The sequence below is a fragment of the Trichoderma breve genome, chromosome 2, assembly GCF_028502605.1.
Source record: "Trichoderma breve strain T069 chromosome 2, whole genome shotgun sequence".
In the NCBI taxonomy this organism is placed as follows: Eukaryota; Fungi; Ascomycota; class Sordariomycetes; order Hypocreales; family Hypocreaceae; genus Trichoderma; species Trichoderma breve.
The window spans coordinates 5,176,575-5,200,398 of record NC_079233.1 but is presented as its reverse complement, the minus strand read 5'-3'; the positions used below and the strand labels follow the sequence as shown (position 1 = coordinate 5,200,398).

The window sequence follows — 23,824 nt, the reverse complement described above, 5'->3', positions numbered from 1 at the left end:
GTCTGCGTCGTTAATGGCTGGTGCCAATGCCGTCACTACCTGGAACAGTGATCCTACGTCTTTGGATTGTTCACGTTCACATCACATGAGAAGAAAAACAAGCACTGGTTACAAGTATGGAAAGTGCTTGGGTAGTGCAATTAGGGTCAAATAGTAACATTGCAATTGGTCTGGAGGTAGTAAAAAGGCAAAAGTGTCTTTTGAGAGATGAGGTGTCACGGAATATGGTTGTTCTCAAACCCAACCAAATAGATAATGGTTCCATGAGAATATACCAGAATATAATGTTGGTCGTGATGGTTCAACGCTGAAAAATATTTCCCCGTGGCCGGCTTTCTTCAATGCTCAATGAGAGTCCGGGGTAAGGTGATGTGAAGAATAACTATGTAGGACGTCAGACAATTTTTTGACGAAACCCTTCGCCTTTGGGTGTTGAGGATGGTGCGGCCGCTTCTGGTAGTGGCGGCGGTGGTGGCATCTCGTGTCTCCAATTAAAGCTGTTCATACGAGGTAGATAGTGTTAATTCTGGATTCTAGAGAAATATAGCTATAATAGGAAATACCAGAGTCAAGTAGCAGATACTAGAGAAGAGTAGCAGATGGTTGAAGAAAGTACTTGTAGCGATAGTAGGAGAAAGTAGCGATAGTAGCAGATTAAAAAAAAAAAGCATTCTTTGATTCTCATCCGGCGTGGCTGAGTGTACTACAACAAGCTGACATATATATAGGCGGTAGTTGATAGATTTCGGAATGATGGCTTCCGCCTTCTGAGGAGTGCTGTTACCAACTAATTCCTGGACGAAACACTCCAAAATTCTGGGCAGTAGTGGTGGTATAGTCGCTACTGGTAGAGGCATCGACGGTGACGGTGGCACTGGACGTGGCGGTATGGACTTACTGGCTCATGATAGAGCAGATTTATATAAACACTAACCAAATTCCTCGACGAAATCCTGCTCAGGCGGTGGTGTAGTCGCTCTTGGTGGCGGCATGGTGGTATGATCTTATTTGCTTGTGATAGGGCACACACAGGGACTACCCTTGACAGATTCCTTGACAAGAACCTCCTAAATCTGAGGAGTGGGTGGGGTGTGGTTGCTCCTAATAGGGGCGACGACGGCGCTGGACGTGATGTTATGCTTTTTTAATACTATCATGTAGTTGATTTGTAAACTGACACGAGTATAGGCGAAAGAGACGACGGTGGTTGTCGAGGGATGGGAATAACTATCGGGGAGATAGAAGACACCGCAATAAGTTTACTCTTTGGCTCTCAAGAGTATTAATCACAGTGCTGACTATTCAATCACGAGACTGAGAAAAGCGCGACTGTGAGAATTTCCGACAAGATGAGTGAGCTGGGCGGAATTGGCATGGTAGATGAGATGCAGGGACGAGCCTCAGTATAGGCCAGTTTTGTCCAAGGTAGTTTGGATATCGGATGTCGACTGAAATTGCATTAATATGAAGTCCAATGGTCTGGGAGAGGTTTAGTGGAAATGTGGGAATTTTTCTTCAAGAAAAAAAAAAAAATCTACATAACAGGTCAATCGGGGCCAGCGACGCTCGTCTGCTAATGGCTTACTTTCTTCTCTTCGTCGTGGTGAGGATTGTGGTCCAGGACTGGCAGAGCCGTCAAGTGTTTCCGGGACAAATTGCTTCCTAATGCCTTGTGCTCGGAGGCGCCGAATCTTGACAGGCGCCCAGCGATAACGATAAATGTAAAGCAATAGTTGAGAAGGTCAGAGAAGAAATATTAATGGGTACCCATCGGTAGCCCGAGACCTGAATCCCTATTTCATGCACTCCCTCGTTGGTGAAGATATACCGCATAATAACGTCTTCTTGTCGTTGAAAGGTTCGTGGGAGGGTATCTCAGTTAAGGTCGCGTGTCTTTAGAAATAAGAGCTGGTGGCGCTTGGCCGGCATACCGATAAGGAGCCTGGTGCGGTAAGTTCAGAACCCCCCGGTTAAAATATGCTCAACGTGTCGAAGAACTGTCGGACATGATGTCTTTTGGTCAATATAAGATGGGATACGAGAAGCGTATTGCTTTGAGTCTTCTGTCATCTTCCGTGTAGAAAGAGTGGGATGCGATGGCGATGGTTGGCGGTGATCTTAGGTAAGGGGAAAATGGAGCTTAATGACGAACTCCTGCCGATGGTGGCTCAATCGCGGGAAGAAATGGAGGTCATGGCGAGTCAATGAAAGCAAACTTAGAGATAGGGTCTTCTGAAAGGAATTGGCATTGAGAAACATGTATTTTGACGAGCAAAATCGGATGTACTGGTGTTTGGTTGCTGTTGGCGGTAAAACGGGCAGTGGGTCTGCTCAAGCGCATTCTTTCTTGTCCTCATATGTGCTACCTCGGTACGGAGTAGAGAATCGGATGTGATGGCGCTTGGGCGCGCACGCATGTCCCTCTGAAAGAAGAACGACATTTGATAGCGGTTGGTTGTCGCAGTAATGGGTGTCAGGTAGCCCGATGTTAGGGGTGCAAATGGGTTCGACGCTCGTCCCTGGACCGCTCTGCTAGAGGAGGGTCGGATGTATGATGGTTCGATTGGGAGAATTTTGTGAGTACGCAGGTTGTCGAGGAAGCATCGGATGTGATGGCGTTTGGTAACCACAATGACGATAAACTTGGGTAGTGGAGCAATAGTGGTTGAGACAACGTGCCGTTGCTTGGAGGATAATTGGATGTCAAGTGCTTGGATGCGCGCGCATCGCGTAAAGTCTCTTCTGAGGGAAAAGTGAGAGATGAGGTCACTTAGTCGCCACATTCACAATAAACCTCGTGATTCAGGAGGCGGCTGTTTAAAGGTGTTCATTGTTCTCCCGATATTTCGCTGTTAATTTCATGGCACTTGGTTGGCACAATCAAGGTAGATTTGGGTATGGGGATATTGGGAGTCGTGTGTAGATTTCGGCGATGCCTTGTATCCAAGAGAACATGGAGACGGAGTCAGGGTAAACTTGGCGTTAATCTGTTTAGTATTTTTCTCTCAGGAAGACAAAGGAGGGATTATTGCACACGATTGTGGAAATATTGCAATCAATGTTGACATGGAGTTATTGTTGTAATGTTGACCGGCAAATGGACGGGAAGGGGGAAGAACTTCGGTATGACTCGGGATGTAGAAGCACAGACTAGTGTGATTCACTACCAAAATCTGCCTTGACTGTGAGCAAGTGCATTGGAAGGTGGCCTTGTTTGTGCGATTTTAGATGGCACAATCGGTGCTTTTGACAAAGATGACGATACTAGGGGAGGGCGGGACCTTGTCTGCAACAGCTGATGCGGGGGACTTTAGCAGCCCTGGAGGGGTTGTCGTGCCTCTGTAAACCTATACTCAAGCGTATGGAGAAGGTTCTTCACCTAATCGATTTATTAGGCAAATGATCACAAAAAGAAAAGGGGGAGGCAATAGGACCGGCAGAAGGAAAGAAAGTAGGACGACACACCAGACTTTTAGGTACTACTACCTCCTAGTAGGTACTAGGTACCTAGTACCACCTACAGGTACTAAGGTACCTTGCAAATTCTGTGTGCAGATTAACAAATAAAATTGAACGCCCTGGGCGACAAGAAAAATGATTTCACTGAAAATAACCCAAAAAGGAAGACCATTTATGTTTGTATGGATAAGATGCCGTCAAAGTGCCGGGGGGGCCGTGCTCAATGAAGATAAAATGGGCATGATGAAGAGGGTTGGTGACGGAGGAAGACGAAAAGTTGAACATGGAAAAATGTGTTCCATCGTGGTTGGGGGGTGGAGAGTAGGAGCAATTAAGAGCTGGATGCTGGGCGTGGAGGTTTAGAATGCAATCGTTTGCCTGCTCCCAAAAGGAAAGGTGGTTGGAAAGGTGGATGACTGTGGGGGGGGGGGGGATACATCACAGTGGATGCATTAAGGGTGGCCTGAGGAACTTGAAGTTGCAACTCAGTCGCCGTGCGCTCACCTGACCACCCTATTGGCACAGTTGCACGAGGAAAGGATGTGCCCAACATGGACGTCACCATTGCCCAGTGTGGCGAGATGTAAATATTGTTGATAAGGCCGCAAGAGATAATTGTCACGTAGGTAAAGCAAAACAAAGTGCCGTTAACATACGTCAAAGGTGAAAACAAAGACTCAAAGTGTATCAACTAGCTAGTCTCTCCATTTATTGCTATCGTTCAACATATTGGTCCCTCTTAGTCTCTCTCCATGTGTATGGCTGTGTTATATTTATACATCATTCTATACAGAATAATAACTCTAAAACATATTACTTGCGACTTTGTTTATCTCTCCGACCACTGTACTATCGTCATGCAGAGATTCCTGATGAAAAACAAAATGATGATTCTTGCTTGGGCTTCTGGTGGTGAGTACGCGCTTCAAAAGAGGACACATGATAAACGATTTGGAAGAAACCAGTTTCACATCAAGCTAACTGAGACTGAAAACTATCAAAAGAACAAGTTACAGTAGTCATGTGGTTAGGTAGCTTGCTACAGTTCTAGGTGAGAAGTGATGTCGCCGTTTGGCTGAGTTATGAAGAGATTTTATGTCTTGTCTCTTTGACAACTTGAGAAGCTATATGTGCATATATTCGTATTGACATTTAAATAGATATGTACAATTGGAGGGCTTTTTTTGCGCAGCTCTCTCCATAGCGCGTTATATGTGGCTCTTCATACACTACGTTCTAGCTCAAGATGTTGAGCTCATTCGAAGCGTCAATTAAGTAGTATAACGGCCAACATCACCACCGCCGGGAGTCCAGCCGCCAGTGTATCCATTCTGGGTGTTGATAAATGTGCCGTCGCCCAGACGCAGTGTGTTGACGGAATCCTTGGAGCAGAGTCCGAAAGCCTGAAGGTTGCTGGGGGTGCTGGCAATCCAGTGCATGGTTTCTTTTATTCAATGTTAGTCACATTCAAAGAAATGAAAGAGGTTTTTGAAAGAGATATTAGAACTTACGTTGACATTCGAATTGAGCGCAGCCCTGGCCAGGGCCGCTGAAGAAAGCCCATGCCGCGGAGGCATATGTGTAGATGTTGGAACCTCCGTTGATGAAGTTTGCAGGGCCCATACGGCATCTTTTATCACCACCGTTGCACCAAGCGAAATCAGGGTCGCCCCAAGTACCAATATTTGCAACCCAAGGAGCGGGAGGAATCTGCTGCGTGTTGGCGCCTTGGTGGTAGTTGGTCTCCGCCTGGAGCAGAGACACAACAACGTTGGCAGCATTGTGAAGATTGAGTTGGTACAACCACCAATGCTCACTTCCTATCGCATAAAGCCAAGTTGCTTTCGTTGACTGAACCAAAATACCACCTTTTCCTGCAATCGAGGTGCCGCCACTGAAGTTCTCAGCGATGTGATCCGCAACCCAGTTCCAAACGTTTTGGATGTAAGGAGATGATCCCTTTGCCACGTGGATACCAATGAAAGCACCCTTACATTCATTGCTATTGTTGGTACAAGCATTAGCCAAGGCTGAAGCACCTCGTGTGCCACCAACAGTGACCAAAGAGTTCCAAAGAGCAACATCACCAGGGTTGTTGCCAGCCATATTGAACTGAACGACAATGGCTCCTGAAAGAACGTCATTAACGGTAAAACGCATGTCTTGAATCTGTGCAATTCCAACATCGCCTGCACGGCCAACTGAGACCACGGGTTGTGGGCTGTTTTCGTTCTTGAAAAAGTTGCCGTTACCAGTGATGGTGGCCCAAGCCTCACCCACGATGCGGGAACCCTTAGGGATAAAAAGAGTGGAATCCACCCGATACTTGCCAAAAGGAAAATAAGCAACCTTATTCTGGCTTGCTGCAAGTTCCAGGATGGCATTAAGGGCCGGTGCTTCATCAATCGTGTTATCACCTTTGACCGTCCTCCCGCCGTTCTGCGCTGGGTCCTTGACGTTGAGAAAGCTCGAGATGGGCAGATCTCCATAAGTAGGGGGAGCCACATAAGGGTAACGACCACCAGGGGCAAGAGCACCAGGTCTCGTATTACTAGACGTAACATCGCCGTAAGTAGGGTTTCTGCCCACGGTGTTGCCGTAAGAGTAAGTGTTGACATGGCTAGAAGCGCCAACCAAAGTTGAGCCTCGGGCAACAACGACAGGTGTGCCATTATCTTTTGTCAAATTCTCAATCATAAATGAAGGGAACTGGGTAGTTGTGAAAGTAACACCGGAATTGATTGACTTTGCATCAATCAGGGCGATCCAGGGCGAACCTCCAGTGTTTGAAATGCCGGTTCCACAGGTGTCGAAGGTTGACGAGAAAATGCTGAAGGTATTGCCACCGCTGATGAGCATGCCTATAGTATTTTGAAAGAAATAAATGTTGTGAAACGACGCTTGTTGATGTCCATCAATCCAAATACCGTTCTGGCCGCGTTCAACGCGAACGTCGGCGAGGCCGAGTGTTGAGCCGCGACCCATCCGGATGCCGGTATGGCCGTTTCCGCCCGAGGAGGAACTCATAGTAATGCGTACATTCTGCAGATGCGCAGCTTGAGCAACACCCCACCATAAGGCAGTAAATGAATTTCCACCTGGTATAGCTGTAGTGTCCAATACCAAATTCTTAATAGCTACGGCGAAAGAAAGCTCTCCCTTCTCGTTGGTGGAGGGGTCTTGAGCGCTGATAAGAGTCTGATCGCCTGAGAAACCGGCAGCAGCCTTAATAATGGGAGGATTAGTTGGGTCGCCCATTAAAATGGTATCAGTGTTGAATCTCAGAGTCTTGGAGATGGTATATGTCCCTGGAGGAATGTAAACAACCTGGACACTAACGTTAGATACCCATCTATACGAATATTTGCATTAAGGAACACATACTCGTGGCTGTGAGGCAAACCACTGTGGATGACGAGAGCCACCCTTTCCATCAGTGTTGATAGCATTCTGGAGAGCATTTCCATCTCCTGAGTTGACAGTCTGATAGATGGGGTAGTTGAAGTCGCCGTCCAGGTCAGGAGCGAAACCCCTGGGCGCATTGACATGGTCCATGTTGGGGTAATAGAAGCTGGTGGCACGCTTGGTGATGCCCTCATCGCTTGCCGGAGGGCTAGGAGTCGGCGTAGCAGACGCCGCGCCCAGCAAGAGCGCAACGAGCGCCGTGAGCTTCAACATGATGCCGGTCAATGATCAACAGATGCTGGATGAAGGACGATCGTCAGGACAGCACCCACGACGGAGGAATATCCGCCTCTTTATACTTCAATCACCGCCTCCGAGTATAAGACCCCTGCTAAATTCGAGTCCTGTCGTCTTTAACACCCCTCACATACTGTTCATGCATGCATCCATCGTAGTCTCGTTAAGAGTCTACCGGTCAGCCCACAACTCCGCATCAGATTCGACTACCATTCGGCCCGGATCTAGCCCAATTGTCAGCTTCATTGTCCAAAGAGGCATCACTTGGCGTGGCGTGAATTACTCCGGAGGGGATGGTGGAATGTCGGGGACATGAAGGGTCGAGGCAGCCATGTCTAATTGTGACTGGGCAGGCTGCGGGGTGGATTGCATTCACCCCACCGATATAACATTGAGCATAGACGAAAGAGCAATAAAAGGCAAGTCTAAAGCTGATAGTACTCTCAGTCAAAATCGTGTTGTCCTCATACTCTACTAAACGCCTTGGCAAAGATCCAGGACTAGCAGCTGCCATGCTACCCCCTCGTCGTTAGATACTTTTTAAGGTCAAAATTCGCCTTGGGGAGATTACTGGCCCCTGTTAAAGAGCAATCCCCTTGCATAATTGGAGCTTGTATCAATCGATGCAACGATCCATTGAGGTAGGTAGATAAACAAATAGTACCACTCCCGGTATAATGCGTTCGGATTAGTATCTGCCTACCTACATATGTAATCATGGAATCTTATAGAGAATATTCCTCATTGATTAGGTGACAGCTCACGTACCTCGCTTCAGAAGACAGACCGCCCATCGTATTGCCAAAACGGCACACGAATAACATACAGTAACATACAAGACAAACTATGCTAGCCAACACACAATTGAACAAATCACATGGTGGGGAGACGAGCTACCTCAATACGAAATGCCAAGAAATAAACGTGAGCAGTTGTAAACGAGCATTGAGTAGCCTATGTAGCCTATATCATTCATTGGTGGGAAATGCCCGGAATCTGCCGCGTCGAGACCTCGCACCAGGCAAGTAAGAATAAGAATAGAGTTACATAACCTTATGAAGTTGCACTCGATACAGACCAGGATATTTAGTAAGGTACATGGTCAGTCACTAATGCACCTCCACAGACCACGCCTTAGCATCGGCGCCCATTGAGCTACGTACAGTATCATGAGATCGTCTAGAACATGAACATGAGAGGGTCGGAGCTCTGCCAAGCAACGCCGGCCGTCTAGGTGCGGTGATGCCGGCCCTTTCCAGCGCAACTGCCTATCCGAGAATGGCTGCGAATGGCGAGAGGTGACATGGGCTGCCGTCAGGATGAAGTATCATTCTAAGCTTATTTCTGCCGGCTCTGCGTAGCGAATAAGTCTGGGATTAGCAGCGGCAGCGATCCTACGAGGAATCAACCAGGATTGTTGCGACATGTTTAAAAGTTAGTAACTTGCTTACAGCTGCTTTGTCTCTTACAACCGGTACTTGCCTTAATGGCGTGCTCCATCAACTCTTCCTGATACTAGTGATAGGACAATGGCATTCTCTCCCACATCCTGGTACGTGATATAAGCCGCTCCGGACTCCCGATATAGCCCCGTTGGCCCAATCGGGTAGGTGATTATTTCTTGGCTATTGTTTCTCACCAGACCACCTGGAATCATTCAAAAAGGAGGAAAGCTTCTGTCAAGTCAATTGATTGTGAAGCCTCCCTACGAGGAGCGAGAGACAAATTAATGCAGGGCACTCAGTACATGTAACGAACCATTGCAGCTTCTTCTGAAGTCCGTTGGTGCTCGTGTAAGCTATGAATGCCGGGTGTAAGTGAAGTCGGGAGTGGCGCAGCTCCCTCCTGTGGCGCTTTCCCGTCAGCAGTTCCAGACCACTAAAAGCTGCACGCTCAGCACACTTCTCCCCTAATGGCGCCCTGTCAGCGGACGCCGCCCGCTATTCCGCTCACTCGGAATTCCGGCGGCTCACCTGACCACCCTATTGGTACAGTTCAGGTTGCAAATTTTCCAGGCTTATCGCATGGTCTTATCGGCTTCTTGGCTCCAAATGTTCCTCAACTTTGAGACACCGCATCTCACGATAATTTGCTTTTCAGTGCATCAGAGCAAACAGTTCCGCCCAACGCAGCTTCGCCTAATAACAATCAATCGATCATCCCTGTCTGACTAATAGCTTCGGCTTGCTCCCCCGCTCTACAACAATTTCATCCCACATCCGTCACAATGGGCAACGTAAGACATTTTCCCGCTACTCCACGGGCCTCTTCCGTTGCATCACTCCGGCGGCTTCTGACCTGCATGATGAATGTTTAGGGCGCCAAGGCACAGCAGAAGCGTGAGCGCAACAACGAGAAGGGTGGAAAGGCTGCCAAATCGCAGCTCAAAGTGGTGCGTTCTACACCTTGATGGCCCGTCCGGCCACCTAGCCCCGACTACCGCTGACCACCCGCATAGAACGCCCAGGCAATGGACATCCAGTGCCAGATCTGCAAGTCGACATTCTTGAAGACCACAAAGGCTCCCGCGTACGACATTTCTCCCTCACATAATATATCCAGATTGGGTCATGGCTAACGAATCACGACTCCGTCTAGACTTCTGGAACACGCCCAGAATAAGCACAGCAAGGGCTTGCCCGAGTGTTTCCCGACTTTCGTCGCCAGCTCATAATGGAGAATGATTCATTCTGACCGTATAGAAAAACTGGGTGTTTGCCAGGCTGCTGGCAAGGCGAAGGGAGTTTGGTCTGGAAGCGAAGCATTATAGCGCTGATACGGAGTATTTGGTTCACAAAACACAATGAGACATAGCATAGCACAGGCCACTTCTGTGGCGTTTCTTGTCATGATGGCCCTTTTCTCTTTGTTTCTGCGTGTTCATTGGTCTGTATATTCCTACATTGGTCCTTTCCCATACTCTTCCAACAGAAGTCAAGACGCCTCGCATGCAAGACGATTCAAGCCCACGGGTCTTTAGTGCGCCTCCACGGCTGTGGGAACCACTTCTGCCGCTGGCTTGGGCACATTGCGGGCCTGCTGCTTCTGCGCAGCCTGTGCTTGTTCCTCGAGGATTGACTTTAGGATATCCGGATACCAGCGTTCTCCAACATCCTGATGGCTCTTGACCCTGTTACGCAGAGTTGCCTCTCCCATTGTGGTAGCTACGGAGCCTTTTCGGAATGTAAACTCGACATCATCGATGCGACCGCCGTTTCTCTCTACGATCTGTTGGCGCTGTTCTTTGACTTCCTCAGGGACTTTGCCGATTCCAACCGTCTCCAGCTCTTCAAATGTCGCATCCAGCTTTACACCTTGGAAGAAGGGGATGCTAAACCGTGCACCGGTTCCTGCGGCAGGGGACAAGACACGATGTGTAGTTGACACGCAGACGCCCTGAGTCAACGCCTCCATGCCCTGTCCAATAGCCACCACAAGCGTTCTGTCGATGGGAGGACAGTCGATCCATTTGCCTTGGACGTTTTGGACCTGCAGACCTCGGTGGTTCGTGGCTTGAAGCAAGTAGCTGGTCAACATACTATCCTTGTGCGGGCCTACGCCTTGCCCTTGCGTGCCCTCTGGAAGTCCCAGCTCAGCCAGGTCCGGGTACTTGACAATCTTGAGCTTGTGTTGCGGATCCGCCTCAAAGTACTTCTCAAAAGCGTTCTTTGGTAGTTGAATCGCCTCGGCAATCAGCGAGGTGAAGTAGATGGTGATTTCGCCCATTTGGCGCATGTATTCGGTATAAGTGCTTCGGAATCCCGGCGCGCTTTCTTCTGAGGGCCACTGATTGGGACCGAGCAAGTTGTAAAACCGCGGCGCATCGGGGCCGGGGAGGACATGCTCGGTTGAGAGGTCAATTTGCTCCCTGTGATCTATGGCCCCGGCAGTGATTTCCGCAGAGAGCTGAGAGTAGCCCAGAAATGAGGGCGCATTCTTCATTTCAATCTTTAGTCTGTATCATTTAAGTTGGATTTTAGTAAGTCAACTCGACTCAACTGTTGCCACGTGGGAGTGAAACCTACTTTTCTTCCTGGGGAATGTCGAAGAAGCCCTTGCCTTGTCTGATAACTTCGTCCCACAACTCCTGTGAAATGCCTACATTTTTTAGATACAAGAAGCCGACTTCCATGAGTGCATCACGGAGCTGCTTGAGAAACTCGGGCTTGGTGGCCGGATCTCTGGAGAGATCCAGGTCGAGGATTGGGATGGATGTGAATGACATGGCGAAACGCGGCCTTGAGTCTATATAAGAAGCGGGCTACCTGTCGCAAAAGTGAGTATACTCGATATAAATTAGCTTTCAGAGGAAGAAGAAACAAACCCTTATATTTCACCAGAGTACATATGAAGATACGGAGGTTCAAATGAAGGTTCAAGTATCCTTTAAGCCGAGTCAGCACAAGCGCAAATGACGCCATAAGCTGTTTCTGCCAAACATCTGCCCATCTCTCCACATCCCCGCACGCGCAATCGGCAGAGGCAAATCGGATTCAATGAATCGACAGCATACACGGACTATTGAGGGTCTCTGTACTCCGAGAATATGCTGTGACACATATAAAATGAATGTGTTTACGTGTAGCTTCAATTGATCTACTTTTCTTCATTGCCAGTAGTAGAGATTTGATGACAGATAAATTTCCTACTACCATTGCGACCGCCTTCTAATAGGGCCCAATATCAAACTATGCATAAATTAGTAGAGTCTATTAACCAAGGCTCTTTTTCAGTAACCTTAAATCTAGATTGCTCATCTGAGACGCAGCCATACTGACGGGCTTATTCCCAGCACGCGTGGTGATATGTTCAACAACGGCGTGCTCACTTGGGCGTAGACTTCGGCGTAGACTTACTTATTCTTGAGATTGACTTCGGCATCAACAAAAGGTTAAACGAAGTGTTAGACATCATTTTAAAGCGACTTGAGTAGAAACTTAGAGTATATAGTTTCCAAAGGCCAAATGAAGAAGAAAAGCGAACATTTTGAGAGAGAAAGGGCAAGTAGGATTTTCACCAAAGATATTTGCGTGAGAATGAGAATCAATATAGGTGAAGCACCGACTGCAGTGACAGATTGGAGGATGAAGAGAAAAGGCCGTGAAAGATAAGCAAGGAGCAACGGATGACGGCGATCTGAATGAGTGGTTATAAAAGTCACATGGGAATTGGAGAATTCATGGAGCACCCGGTATGTCAAAGCGCGGAACTGGTAAAAGGGACAGGACAGCAGATGTTTTTGTGGCACCCTTTTATTATTGTTGTCATTTTTAAGGCCAATGCAATTAGTTTTCCCCGGACGTTTCCTCCCCTGTAAGTTTGTTCGGGACTCAACTTATCTGCTTTGTTTGTTTGTCGTTGTCCAATCAATTTCCCCTTCATTCCGTGCCGTTTGTCACCTGTTCCTTGGTGTCCTCCAACCCGCCTTTGGCTTCAAACCACCCAGAAGATAATATCCTGCTTTCAATTTGCCCAGAATGCATGAGTTATACGCAGAGCGTCAACCCAGCTGCATCAACTACTCTTGACCCAGTGCCATTTAATGGGCAATATTTACATCTCTCCACATTGGGCAATAGTGACCTCCATGTTGGGCACATCCTTTCCTCGATAGCCAGTCTTTGTTGCCTCCATCTTAGTGACCACGTCCAACCCATCAACAACCTTTCCAAAGACAACATGCTTGCCATCTAAGAAGGGGGTGGGAACAGTGGTGATAAAGAACTGAGAACCGTTGGTGTTGGGTCCAGCATTCTAGAAACATCAGTCAAGTTTAGCGATCGATAAGTCACAAGACAAAGAAGGGGTAATGAGGGATTCTTGGACATACCGCCATGGACAGTAGACCGGGCTGTTCGTGCTTCAGGTTGAAATTCTCGTCATCAAATGACTTGTAGCCCCAGATACAGGTAGATCCCGTTCCATCGCCTTTCAAGAAATCTCCACCCTGGCACATGAAGTTTGGAATCTAAAGATAGAGATAAGCTTTGGGCCAACGAATCAGGCTTCCGTGGATAAAGGCTTACAATTCTGTGAAATTTGGATCCCTTATATCCTTGTGGACGACCGCCAGCGTCCTTGGATTCTCCGGTGCAAAACTGTCGAAAGTTTTCGGCAGTTTTTGGGACTACATCCTTGAAGAGCTCAAATGTGATGCGACCGAGGGGTTCGCCTGCGTGAGAGTTAGAGTCAGCAACGTGACGAGATATGAGATTGGAGTTGTCGGAGGCAATTGTGATGTGGATTGAGAGTCTATGCCGTGTGAGGAACGACATGTTCAGCACTTCATTTAATATAGCAAACAGTGGTGCTTGACGCTTAAACGGACTCGGTGGCCGGCATTGCCGCCAGCAGCATTTTGACTTACCCCCCAGAGTTATGTCAAAAAAGACCCTGATTCAGTCTCAATTAGTCTTGCGTATTCCCAAGTGAGCATCGATGGATGCGTAAATATCATTTAGGCGATAGATGCAAAGATATGAGAACTTGAAAGAACGTACAGAGGGTTGCCCGACTCTGGCAATTGTGTGGGCGCCATGGCGTATAGCGTGCCAAAATGAGACTTGACTCGATGTAGAGTTGATTGGAGTTGAATAGCGACAATAGTTCTTCGTTTCAGATGTCTTTTTCTCGCTGTTTGTACTTGATGTGAGCTTCGCGTCTGTGATTGAATTGAGTGAATGAAGGAATCTCATATTTGACGGGCGCACTGTGAAAAAGCGGTGACTAAGCCACTTCTTACTGAGACATCACGATCAAACTGTAACGTTCAGAATGCGATTTACACCTCGAAGCGTTAATGATATTGTGCAATGCAAAAGTATCGTAATTAAAAAACAAGATGCCAATTTTATTCTCAATGTTATCTTTGATTACTTTTTTTTCATCTTTCGGTAGCGGAATGTACACATCAGCTTGAGCTATACTGTTCGCACTGTACGGGGCTCCGATGTTCATGATGTCCTCATCGCCGTAACGTTCCTCTAAATCTCAGGAATAACAGCCTCCTCTGCAGAAAATCCCGCCTTCCATCTAAACGTTGATGCAACGTGCTCATCCAGTGGCCCAGCTTGTCCACTCTTGCGATAAAAGTTCTCGCGATAAGTGCCCTGTGGAACGGCATAATCGTCCCAAAAGAGACCGCGCTTCTTGAGCTCTGGGAGCAGAAGCTCAATGATGTCCTTGAAAGATTGAGGGAAGAGAGTGTAGGCCTGAAGGTTACCAGTCAGTAAGCTATGAATTATAAAGAGGTATGGAATAATTTGATGAAGGAGGTACTGACAAAGTTAAAGCCGTCAATATCGGCCTCTTGAACCCAAGTCTCAAGACCGTCGGCCACCTGCTCTGGAGTTCCTACCAATACGGGACCGTTGCCGCCGATGCTAACATGCTCGGCAATGGTGTGCTTGGTCCACTTGGCAGTGCCTGGGGAAAACCTGGCGTAGCCTTGGACAGTAGATCTGTTATGGAATGTTAGGATCGGACCTAGTTATGACACAGACGAGACAAGGGAGCTCACTTCACGGCATTGCTCTCAACCTCCCGCAGTTCTTCCTCGTCTCCATATTGGCTGAGGTCAACACCAGTCCAGCCGCCAAACAGAGCAAGGGCTCCCTCAAGCGAGGCATATTGCTTGTAGTCAGCTAGCTTGGCCTGGGCTTCCTCTTCTGTCCTGCCGAGGACAGGGCAAACAAGAGCAAGGACCTTGATGTTGCTAGGATCACGGCCGAACTGTGTCTTAGCTAGTTCTCTAATCTCCGCGATGCTTTTGGCGCACACTTGCGGGGCGTGTGCAGAGACGAAAATAGCCTCGGCGTGCTGTGCAGCAAAGATCTTGCCAGCCTTAGAGGTACCGGCCTGTAGCAGTAGGGGGGTTCTCTGGGGGCTGGGCGAGCAGATGTGAGGGCCAGGGACTGTGAAGAACTTGCCATTGTGGTTGATCTTACGGACACGATCAGGATGAGTATAAACACCCGAAGAACGATCGAGTTGAACAGCATCATCCCGCCACGATGACTCAAAAAGCTTATACATCACTTTGATGTACTCCTCAGCTTGAGCATATCGGTCGTCATGCTACGAATGAGTCAGCACATCACGAAATGGCAGCCCTGCATTAGCTATTGCAACATTACTGACCTGGGGTTGCTGAGCTAGGCCCATGTTCTTGGCTGCAGAGTCCAAGTAGCTGGTGACGATCTACATCTACCGTTAGCATATACTCGACCCCCTTGTTGGCTGCATTGCATAAGCCAGATCTTCCCGACTTACGTTCCATCCGATCCTGTCGAGGTTGTCAGCGGCACATCCAACATCAGTGTGAAGTCACAAGCTTAGCCTTACCGTCCCTTACTGAGATGGTCGAGAGTGGAAAGTCTTCGAGCCAGATGGTAAGGCTGTTCATATGTTGTAGAGACAGTGACTCCGAAACCGATGCTCTTGGTCACTGCAGCCATGGCCGAGATGACAGCCAGGGGCTCATGTACTGGCCATTGAGCACCGGAGACGACGGCCGGATCCAGGGAGCCGGAATAGACATCATAGCCACCTACACACCAACATCAGGTTAGAATGTCTATGATAATCCCAGTCTCTTGCCCCGAGATTGGGCCTCGACTATAGCCGGGTTACCTTACCCAGAACATCAGCAATAAAGATGCCGTGGAACTTGGCCTCTTCGAGCAGCTTAGCCAACTCAGTCCAGTGCTCAATCTCATTGAAGCGCGAAGACTGGTCATCGGGATGGCGCCAGAGTCCAGGAGACTGGTGGCCACTGCCTGCAGCCCACCAATTGAGACAGTCAGTACTATCTCTTTTTGCTCTGCAAAGTTAGCAAGGATGTTATTGGACGCACACATCTCTACAAAGGCATTGAGCACTAAGCTCTTTTTCCCGGTTTGCGAACCCATGGCTGCCCAAAAATGATGTTATGACCTCAAGACGATGATGTGCTTGTTTGCTATTCGAGAGGAGGCACTTCCTGAAGCAGCTCGCACGTATGTAATCTCATAGAGATTTTGCTGATACTGCCGATACGGCACATATATTCTACATAGCTCTTCGGAACCACATGTCCGATATTCGGTGCTATGCGAGCGGTCGTCATGGCTGTACAAGACTCAACAGCTTTTGCTACGATGGTGCAATTCAAGTGATGCAATCACGCAAGACGGCCCTCTCCACTTCAGACGGTGATCTCAAATGGTTGCCATTCTGGGTAAATACGGCAGATTCAATCGGATGTGTCCTATCAGACTTGAGGCCCTGAAATAGCTTCCCCCAGATTACCCTTTCTGGCGATGCGCGAGACAAGCTCCGTGTTGCTGAAATCACGTCAGCGCGGGTGGGGATACCGCCATTGAGCAATCAATCTTCAAAACAGCCAAACAGCCACGATTTTGAATGATGCACGCTAAAGTTACCCACTGTCTTACAGGCATCTACTCTATAGATTAAACAAAGTTATCTAAACTGGTGGAGTGCGTATATTTTGCTAGAATAGGATATGGTACGGATACAGAGGTCAAGTAGCGGCTGCGAATAAGACTGCTTTCACATGCGGACTTTGATAGTTCATGCAGTTTCGGCCAATCCCGAAGTATGCAGCCGGCCAGTATATCCATGAGCTAGACAAATTTCTGTTATTTCCAAATTAAAGTCGGTAGCTTAATGCCTCTCGGAATCCCGGTGGGCTGGAGTGGGATTGCTCATGCGCACGATCGATGCCATACGACGCAACGGACGTCCAGGCCTTCTCTCTCTGAAGAGACTTCCTAATACGGTAAAATGTCGAGAAAGATAATTTGTCAATATGGCATCATGATCTGACTTGTTTGTTCCTACATCGGGGCTTGGCTTCATCACGTCTTCCTGGACCTTGAGCCGGCTAACAGCACGCTCTCACAAGTAAAATCTAGAACAAGCAATACTAATATCAGACACTACTGGAACATAGCTAGAGTAGTAGATGCTCAAAGGATATAGTGATAGTAGCAGAAAGTAGCTGCAGTAGTAGATACTCAATGAACCTGGCATCTATTACCTAAGTAGTAATAAGTTCTTGTAGCTAAAGGTGCTTCTCTGCATCCTTTATCACACTTGAACTCTACAAGATCACTAAAGCGCTGAAGTACCATTGCATCTTTAAACAGGGAAAACTTTTGGTATTAATTAATATGATGGTATCGTAACTCCAGATGTAATCTATCCCTTCACCAGCCATCGACAGATTCGGCTCACGCCTCGTGGGCTTTTGTTGGAGTAAAGGTCTCCTCAGCCAAGACTGCAGGAGATTCGTTTGATCCACCTGATTCTCGATCCCATTGTCCATCCTTGTTGCCGCCAATGCGTCTCACCACCAGCCAAGCTGGCGCAATGGCAATGGCCCATAAAGCAAAGTTCATGTAAATTCCACCGACCTGAGCAAAAACCGTCAAAGAAGTCAGACCATAGCTGACGGCTTGCCAAGCGGATTCAGTGCCACGTAGAAGAGCGGCATATCGAATAACCTGGCCCTGGTCCTTGGCAATGTGGGTGACGATAAAGTAGCTAGAAAAGGTGTCAGTCATGTCTTAGCGAAGAACTCACAGTAGATGCTAAACTTACAGGAAGAGATAGTTGATCTGGAACCCGAAAGTGAGGAAGATGTAGACGCCAAAACCGGATCCGAATTCAGAATCTTCCCAGTCATATGTTGGAAGAGTGCGTCGATATCGCGTCGAGATCACTGTGGCCCAAAGCCACCATGCGCCTTGAGTGATGGCGATGAACCAGAAGGTGTATCTTGCGCGTGCCTTCAACGACACCTTGGTTTGATCGAGCCACCACTACGTTGAGACATGTTAGTCGGAGATTCATCCTTAGTTTCATTTGTTTCAACATACGCCAGTAAGGTTGCCAATGATGATGGCAACGACACCGCCCAAGAATGATCCAAGAGCTCGAGCTCTGACAGAGAACCACACTAAAATAAACAGTTAGTAAAACGACCAGAATATGAGATGCCACGATGAGACTTACAAGAGAGGTAAGTGAAGTATACGGCTTCCGAAAACACGGCCTGCCCAATCCAAAGCACAATCAAGAGGAACTGAGGATTCACAAAGGCTTTTGCAGTTGCCTTGATCTCGTACCAGGGGCTCTCTGTGATGGAAAGCTGGACCTTTTTGCCGTCTTGGCGCTGGACGTGCTGGGGCCTGTTGAGTAGCAGAGCAACTAGAGCGCCAGCCGCTTGGATTGCGATAAAGACAAGGTAGACAGCGTAGGACACCTTTCCAGCCTCGTTTCTGCTACTGTTCAAGCCCAGGTTGACGGCACCACCGATGATCTGGCCCATGACGCGAAAGGTTAACCAAAAACCCAGAGACTTTCCACGATTCCATGGTTCTGGATAGGCAATGGCAATAGCTGCTTCGACCGCCCAAAACACACCAGCTGAGATTCCACAGAGTGCTGCTCCCAGAATAACTAGCCAGGTAATGCCGAATCTGTTGTTGGTGTAGAGGCCAGCTGCGTAGGGAGCATATCCCATTCTGGAGAAACTTTTAGCATACGGCAACAAACAGTAACAGAATATCAAGTATAAACCTACGTTCCAAATGCCAGAGCGCCTTTAACTCCAATATAACGAACCAGGACACTTGAGAAGTAGCACGACACCACCATAAGACAGAATGTCAAGGCGTTGGCCGCGTTCACAAGCTGAGGACTCTGACTTCCACCAGCTCCAAGTGAATTCATGGCTCCCCAGATGCCCGGCGCTGCTAAATTGCAGAGTCCAAGGATTAACATGTTATACGCCGTAGACCTGTACCATTTCACCTTTACTCTTTGCGCCTTAGGCAAAGGAGCGGCGTCTAAGGCAACGGCATCAGACGCGAAAGTGTCTTCCTTGTCCGACATCTTGACCACGAGTAACCTCTTTTAGAGGAGCAATGAGAGAAATCGTTTTATCAAGACCAATGAAGTAAAGTATTCTCTCTTTTAGGAAATAATAAGAGAAACAGCGGTATTGAGACAAAGTAAAATAACGTAGCACAAGCCGGTCACAAGAGGCTATCCAAGACCGGGCATCTTCCTCAATATCAACCATTCCCCCAATCATACAATTATTCAACACCGCCGGATTTTACTCGACTACCGAATCTCTTCAGTCCCATCTGCTGACTGATTGCGACATCGGGTCTGCCACTACCGATGGACTGGACCCTTAGTTGCGGCTTGCGAAACGCATGCTTGCCAGCACGTCATCGTGGAGGGGCATCAGATAGCAATCACCATTCACTCTCTACACAAGATCTACGAAAAAACCGATGGCGCACTTAGACGAGGTTCCACGTGTGAAGCATTACGCTATTGCTTAGCTGAGAAGGGGATCTATCACTGAATCTAGGCATCTTCGATGGAGTTGCTACCGAGATAGGCGCTGAGACAAGGGGGCTTGCCACTCCCAGAGTAAGCGTCGGTTAAAAGCTACAAAAGAATCTAGATCTTGAATTTGTGGATTTTATTAAAAAAGACTTTGAAATAACTTTGACATCTGATTTTTTCCCAATCTGAGGTCCGTAGGCTACGGTATGACCCACCAGTTCTCGTGAACGCTTCGTAAATCAGGCTCGCCGGCAGTGAGATACGGAGTGATGTCCGACTGTGGATCGGCCTCGACCCGAGTGCTTCCATTTCCGAAATACCATGCAAACCGGTTGCCCGAATCGGAGAGGTACTCGTATTCCCAATCTTCCCACCGTGGATCCTTTTGGACAACGGTCAGGTGCGTGGCGCTGCCGGGCCACAGGCCATGGATTCGGCCTCCTGGGATGCCGCCATTATACCATGAGCTGCAGTTTTCAGAGAGCACCGTGGTCTCGAAGAAGGCGTCGTTGTAGGCTACAAAGTCGTCGGTGGCCTTTCTGGATGGTGTGATGCTCTTGATGCCTTCACGACTAACCTTGCGAAGGATCTTTGCGAAAAAGGTAATCTGGTTCTCCACGTTGTGCGGCACTGTGCCTGATCTTCCCGAGGCGCTGGGACCGTGAATGAAGAGCAGATTCGGGAAGCCTGGTGAGGCAACTCCCATGTAAGCGTAGGGGAAGCCGTATGTGCCTCCATGGCTCCAGTCGTAGCTCAAATCAGATCCTCCTGAGCGGATGGGGAAAGGAGGTGCCATGTCAGAGTTGGCTCCTGTGGCACAGAAGATGGCGTCGACATCGCGAGTCTGTCCATCTACTGTCTCGATGCCCGTCTCGGTGAATCTTTTGATATGTGTCTGGATGTACTCAACATTGGGTTGTGAGAGAGCCTCAAAGTACCCCGGTCCTGGTGTAAGTCGACGGCAGTGAGGAGAAAAATCGGGAATGATCTTTTCAAACAACTCCGGCTTGCTTGCCAATCGCGTCTTCGCAAGCTGTGTAAAAGTCTCTTTTGCTTTGTCGTTGATCTCAGAGCCCTTCAACCAACCCTGGAAGCCTCTGAAGTAGGTCTGCTCCATCTCTTTGCGGTATTTGAGATACACCTCCGGGTCTTTGAACGACTCACGGAGCTCCTTGGGGATAACCTTGGGTTCAATGGACGTCTCGTGGCCAGCGAAAGAGGCTGCTACCCAAGTATTGTTTCTGGCATAGTGATCCAGCTGCTTGACTCGCTTCTGGATGTTGGCAACGAGCTGGATGCCACTGGCTCCGTTGCCGATGACAGCAACTTTCTTGCCGGTGACATCAAATGTCGGGTCCCAGTTGGAGGTGTGTCGTAGGAGACCTTTGAAATCATTGATGCCAGGGTAATTAGGAAGTTTCCAGGCATTGAATCTTCCAATAGCTGTGAGGACAAAATCCGCCCTTTCAACTCGCGACGTATCTGACTTTAGATCGTGGACATTGATGAGCCACTGAGACGTAGCCGGATCCCAGTCCAGCGCGTCGACCCTCTGAGAGAGCTTCAAGAACTTGTACAAGTCATATTTCCTTGATAGCCCTTTCCAGTACTCGAGAATCTCGGGGCCTTGGGCGAACTCTTCGGTCCACTGTGTGTTTGGCTCAAACGTCGACTGATAGACATGAGCTGGCACATCACATCTTACACCAGGATAAATGTTCTCAAACCACGTTCCAGCCTTTTAATCAAGTATTAGCTGTAAATCTTGTAATGGCGATGAACTGTTGTGGTGTTCACTTACAACATCTGCATTCTTCTCATATATGGTGAGTTTAATCCCCGGGACTTTCTTGGGCAACAATATGCCGGCCAAAATCCCTGCCAGTCCAGCTCCGATGACTACCACATTCAGTTCTCTTGGTTCATCGATAAAGCGATTCAAAATATTGATTTTTGGAACTTCATAGGGCTTGGGGATGGTAGCTGAGGCCGGGGATGTCGAGCTAGCACCTACACCAGGCTTAGGGGAAGCCCGCGCAGTAGCCGGGGGAGTTGGCAGATCAACAGTCGCCATACTGCAAGAAGTATTCTTTTTCCTTTCCTCTTCTTTGTTCTTTTAGTAACACCCTCTTGTAAGCTTTTTTGAAATTAGGCGTTTAGGAGGATAATAGTCCGATCAAGGCGAAGGGGATAGTTCAGCTGAAAGTGACGCGGGCGCTGCTGACCTTTGGTGCTATCTCCTAGCTTGCGTGTAAGTCAAGCATCAAAGAACGGAAAACAAAGAGATCTAGCAGCTAATTAACCATGCATGGCGCTCGCATCATCATCTCAAACGCCCCTCAACTTCACCCATTTTCCCATCCATTTTGTACTTTGGCAATCCCAATAGCCGATGTTGTGACCTGCAGTCGAGTGGACTCCCAAAACGCCCCCGGGCCATGAGCAAGGTTGGTGAGCAATCACGCAATCCTGGCCCAAAACAGGCCCCTCGCCAAAGTGACACCCTCGTTACAGTAGCTTGGCAGGCCATCTGGGCTTTCCCGCGCTGACGAGCCTCCGAAAGCGGCTTTATCGGGAGCTGTTTCCATCGTTCACTGGAGATAATGCCGAATGACTGCTTATGCATCTCGTTAGCCAAATCTGGAGCGACTGGGGTTGGATTTGAGATGCAGCCGGGGAGGCGCGGAGAGCCGTGGGATTCGGCACCGATGCTACAGTATACGATTTGTTTTGATAAGCAACTTTTTTTTCCCCTTCTGTTCTTTTTTTCTTTTCTCCTAAATCTAAATCATCGTCTTTGGTGTTAATTCCATCTAAAATTCCATCATGGCGGGAGAGCCTGTAAAAGCACAAAGCGTCCTGCTTCTTCACGGACCACGACAGGCTTATCAAGTTTCCGAATATGAGATACCTGAGTTGGTAGAGGTGGACGAGACACTTATCAGAACACACACGATAGGGTTGAACCCGATCGACTGGAAATCACCGTATGAGAATACCCATTTCATTTGTTTGCGCAGAGATCACTAACACGTGCCATCGTGTTATAGAGACTTTAACTTTGGCATCGCAACATTGCCTTATATCGCCGGCCGAGAACTCGCCGGCCGAATCGTAACAACTCCCCGGAGAGACTCTCGTCTAAAAGAAGGCGACAGAGTATGATATTCCAAGTCAAAAGGAACGAATACAAAGTCTCAAGCAAGCGCATTCTAACAAACCATCTACACAGGTATTAGCCATATCAACCGACTACCGCGACCTCCGCAAAGCTGCTTACCAAGAATACGTCGTCTCCTCAGATTACAATGTCGCAAGGATACCTCCGTCCATTTCATTCCAGCAGGCTGCCGGTTTGGGCGTCGCCTTTTCTGCTGCTGCGATTACTCTAGGAATATGTATGGGTGTTGACTTTTCATCTATACTTGATGGTCCAGACCTACTTCAGCTCATGCGCTCTGTTCCACCGGAAAGCATACCGGAGGATGTAAGAACAGAGTGCTTGCAAGGCATTAGTGACGCCGAAAGGGCAGTTCCAGGAGACTGGGTGGCTGTCTGGGGAGGTATGTAAACAACTGGAAAAGTATCCGTCCCTCATTTATGTGTAACTCATCATTTTGTAGGATCATCCACATCAGCCAACATCACCGTCCAGCTGGCACGCCTAGCAGGTCTCAAAGTCATCACCATCGTCGACACAGCCAAACACGGCCTCCGCATCTCTGGCTGCTCCGCGCAAAGACCCGACCTCCTCATCGACAGCCACGACACCAACCGAGCAGTCGAAATTATCAACTCCAGCGTCGGCACCCAGCTTCGCTTTGCGCTCGACACACGCGGACGCGAGTCAGCCACGATTCTGCTCGACGCCCTCACCCGCCAAAAGAAGCTCGCCGAAGCCCCTCCTTCGCCTCCAGACACGCCTCGAGAATCTAAGAGGCAGACGTCGCATCTTGTGGGATTGACAGGGCTGCCGAAAGAGGCAGCTCCAGAGGGAATTGCCTATCATACCGTCCCGATCAAGATTTTTCATTCAGTTCCTTCGGTTGGTGAAGCACTTGTATTGTGGCTGGAACGGTTGTTGGAGCAGGGCCTCATCAAGCCGCCTCCCATATTAGGCGTAGAGAGCGGATTTGACGGCGTCAACAAAGGACTAGATAGGATGAGGGCGGGCGAAATCAGTGGAGGAAGATTAGTCGTTGATTTATTACCGTAGTTTAGATAATATCACAAAATGATAGAAGGTATGGTTAATATACATACAATGGGAAGGCTACACATCCATGAGCCTCTT

At 48.4% G+C, this 23,824-nt stretch overlaps 8 protein-coding genes across 8 annotated transcripts; 2 read left to right on the top strand and 6 right to left on the bottom strand.

Annotated features, from left to right (window-relative positions):
- Positions 1-4,730: 4,730 nt before the first annotated feature.
- On the bottom strand, positions 4,731-7,137 carry T069G_03799 (pectate lyase superfamily protein domain-containing protein; the record flags this gene model as incomplete). The annotated part of the gene is made up of 4 exons (XM_056171009.1): positions 4,731-4,903; positions 4,971-6,320; positions 6,387-6,786; positions 6,844-7,137. 4 exons carry the CDS (start codon positions 7,135-7,137, stop codon positions 4,731-4,733), a joined length of 2,217 nt encoding a protein of 738 aa, XP_056031901.1.
- A 2,251-nt stretch (positions 7,138-9,388) lies between these two features.
- On the top strand, positions 9,389-9,835 carry T069G_03798 (zinc-binding domain-containing protein; the record flags this gene model as incomplete). Its single annotated transcript, XM_056171008.1, has 4 exons — positions 9,389-9,397; positions 9,479-9,553; positions 9,620-9,690; positions 9,760-9,835. The coding sequence occupies 4 exons, from the start codon at positions 9,389-9,391 to the stop codon at positions 9,833-9,835; spliced, it is 231 nt and encodes a 76-aa protein (XP_056031900.1).
- Positions 9,836-10,137: 302 nt separating this feature from the next.
- On the bottom strand, positions 10,138-11,386 carry T069G_03797 (uncharacterized protein; the record flags this gene model as incomplete). Its single annotated transcript, XM_056171007.1, has 4 exons — positions 10,138-10,492; positions 10,547-10,673; positions 10,737-11,116; positions 11,187-11,386. 4 exons carry the CDS (start codon positions 11,384-11,386, stop codon positions 10,138-10,140), a joined length of 1,062 nt encoding a protein of 353 aa, XP_056031899.1.
- Positions 11,387-12,714: 1,328 nt separating this feature from the next.
- On the bottom strand, positions 12,715-13,699 carry T069G_03796 (cyclophilin type peptidyl-prolyl cis-trans isomerase/CLD domain-containing protein; the record flags this gene model as incomplete). Its single annotated transcript, XM_056171006.1, has 5 exons — positions 12,715-12,915; positions 12,992-13,129; positions 13,188-13,333; positions 13,529-13,554; positions 13,662-13,699. The coding sequence occupies 5 exons, from the start codon at positions 13,697-13,699 to the stop codon at positions 12,715-12,717; spliced, it is 549 nt and encodes a 182-aa protein (XP_056031898.1).
- Positions 13,700-14,144: 445 nt separating this feature from the next.
- On the bottom strand, positions 14,145-16,070 carry T069G_03795 (luciferase-like monooxygenase domain-containing protein; the record flags this gene model as incomplete). Its single annotated transcript, XM_056171005.1, has 8 exons — positions 14,145-14,372; positions 14,444-14,621; positions 14,681-15,237; positions 15,301-15,360; positions 15,433-15,445; positions 15,505-15,709; positions 15,798-15,938; positions 16,016-16,070. 8 exons carry the CDS (start codon positions 16,068-16,070, stop codon positions 14,145-14,147), a joined length of 1,437 nt encoding a protein of 478 aa, XP_056031897.1.
- Positions 16,071-17,396: 1,326 nt separating this feature from the next.
- On the bottom strand, positions 17,397-19,062 carry T069G_03794 (major facilitator superfamily domain-containing protein; the record flags this gene model as incomplete). The annotated part of the gene is made up of 5 exons (XM_056171004.1): positions 17,397-17,709; positions 17,767-17,987; positions 18,045-18,124; positions 18,181-18,692; positions 18,752-19,062. 5 exons carry the CDS (start codon positions 19,060-19,062, stop codon positions 17,397-17,399), a joined length of 1,437 nt encoding a protein of 478 aa, XP_056031896.1.
- Positions 19,063-19,729: 667 nt separating this feature from the next.
- T069G_03793 (flavin-binding monooxygenase-like domain-containing protein) lies at positions 19,730-21,604 on the bottom strand (the record flags this gene model as incomplete). Its single annotated transcript, XM_056171003.1, has 3 exons — positions 19,730-21,178; positions 21,236-21,268; positions 21,332-21,604. The coding sequence occupies 3 exons, from the start codon at positions 21,602-21,604 to the stop codon at positions 19,730-19,732; spliced, it is 1,755 nt and encodes a 584-aa protein (XP_056031895.1).
- Positions 21,605-22,356: 752 nt separating this feature from the next.
- T069G_03792 (uncharacterized protein) lies at positions 22,357-23,746 on the top strand (the record flags this gene model as incomplete). Its single annotated transcript, XM_056171002.1, has 6 exons — positions 22,357-22,517; positions 22,581-22,689; positions 22,763-22,883; positions 22,923-23,093; positions 23,154-23,575; positions 23,621-23,746. The coding sequence occupies 6 exons, from the start codon at positions 22,357-22,359 to the stop codon at positions 23,744-23,746; spliced, it is 1,110 nt and encodes a 369-aa protein (XP_056031894.1).
- Between the last annotated feature and the right edge of the window lie 78 nt (positions 23,747-23,824).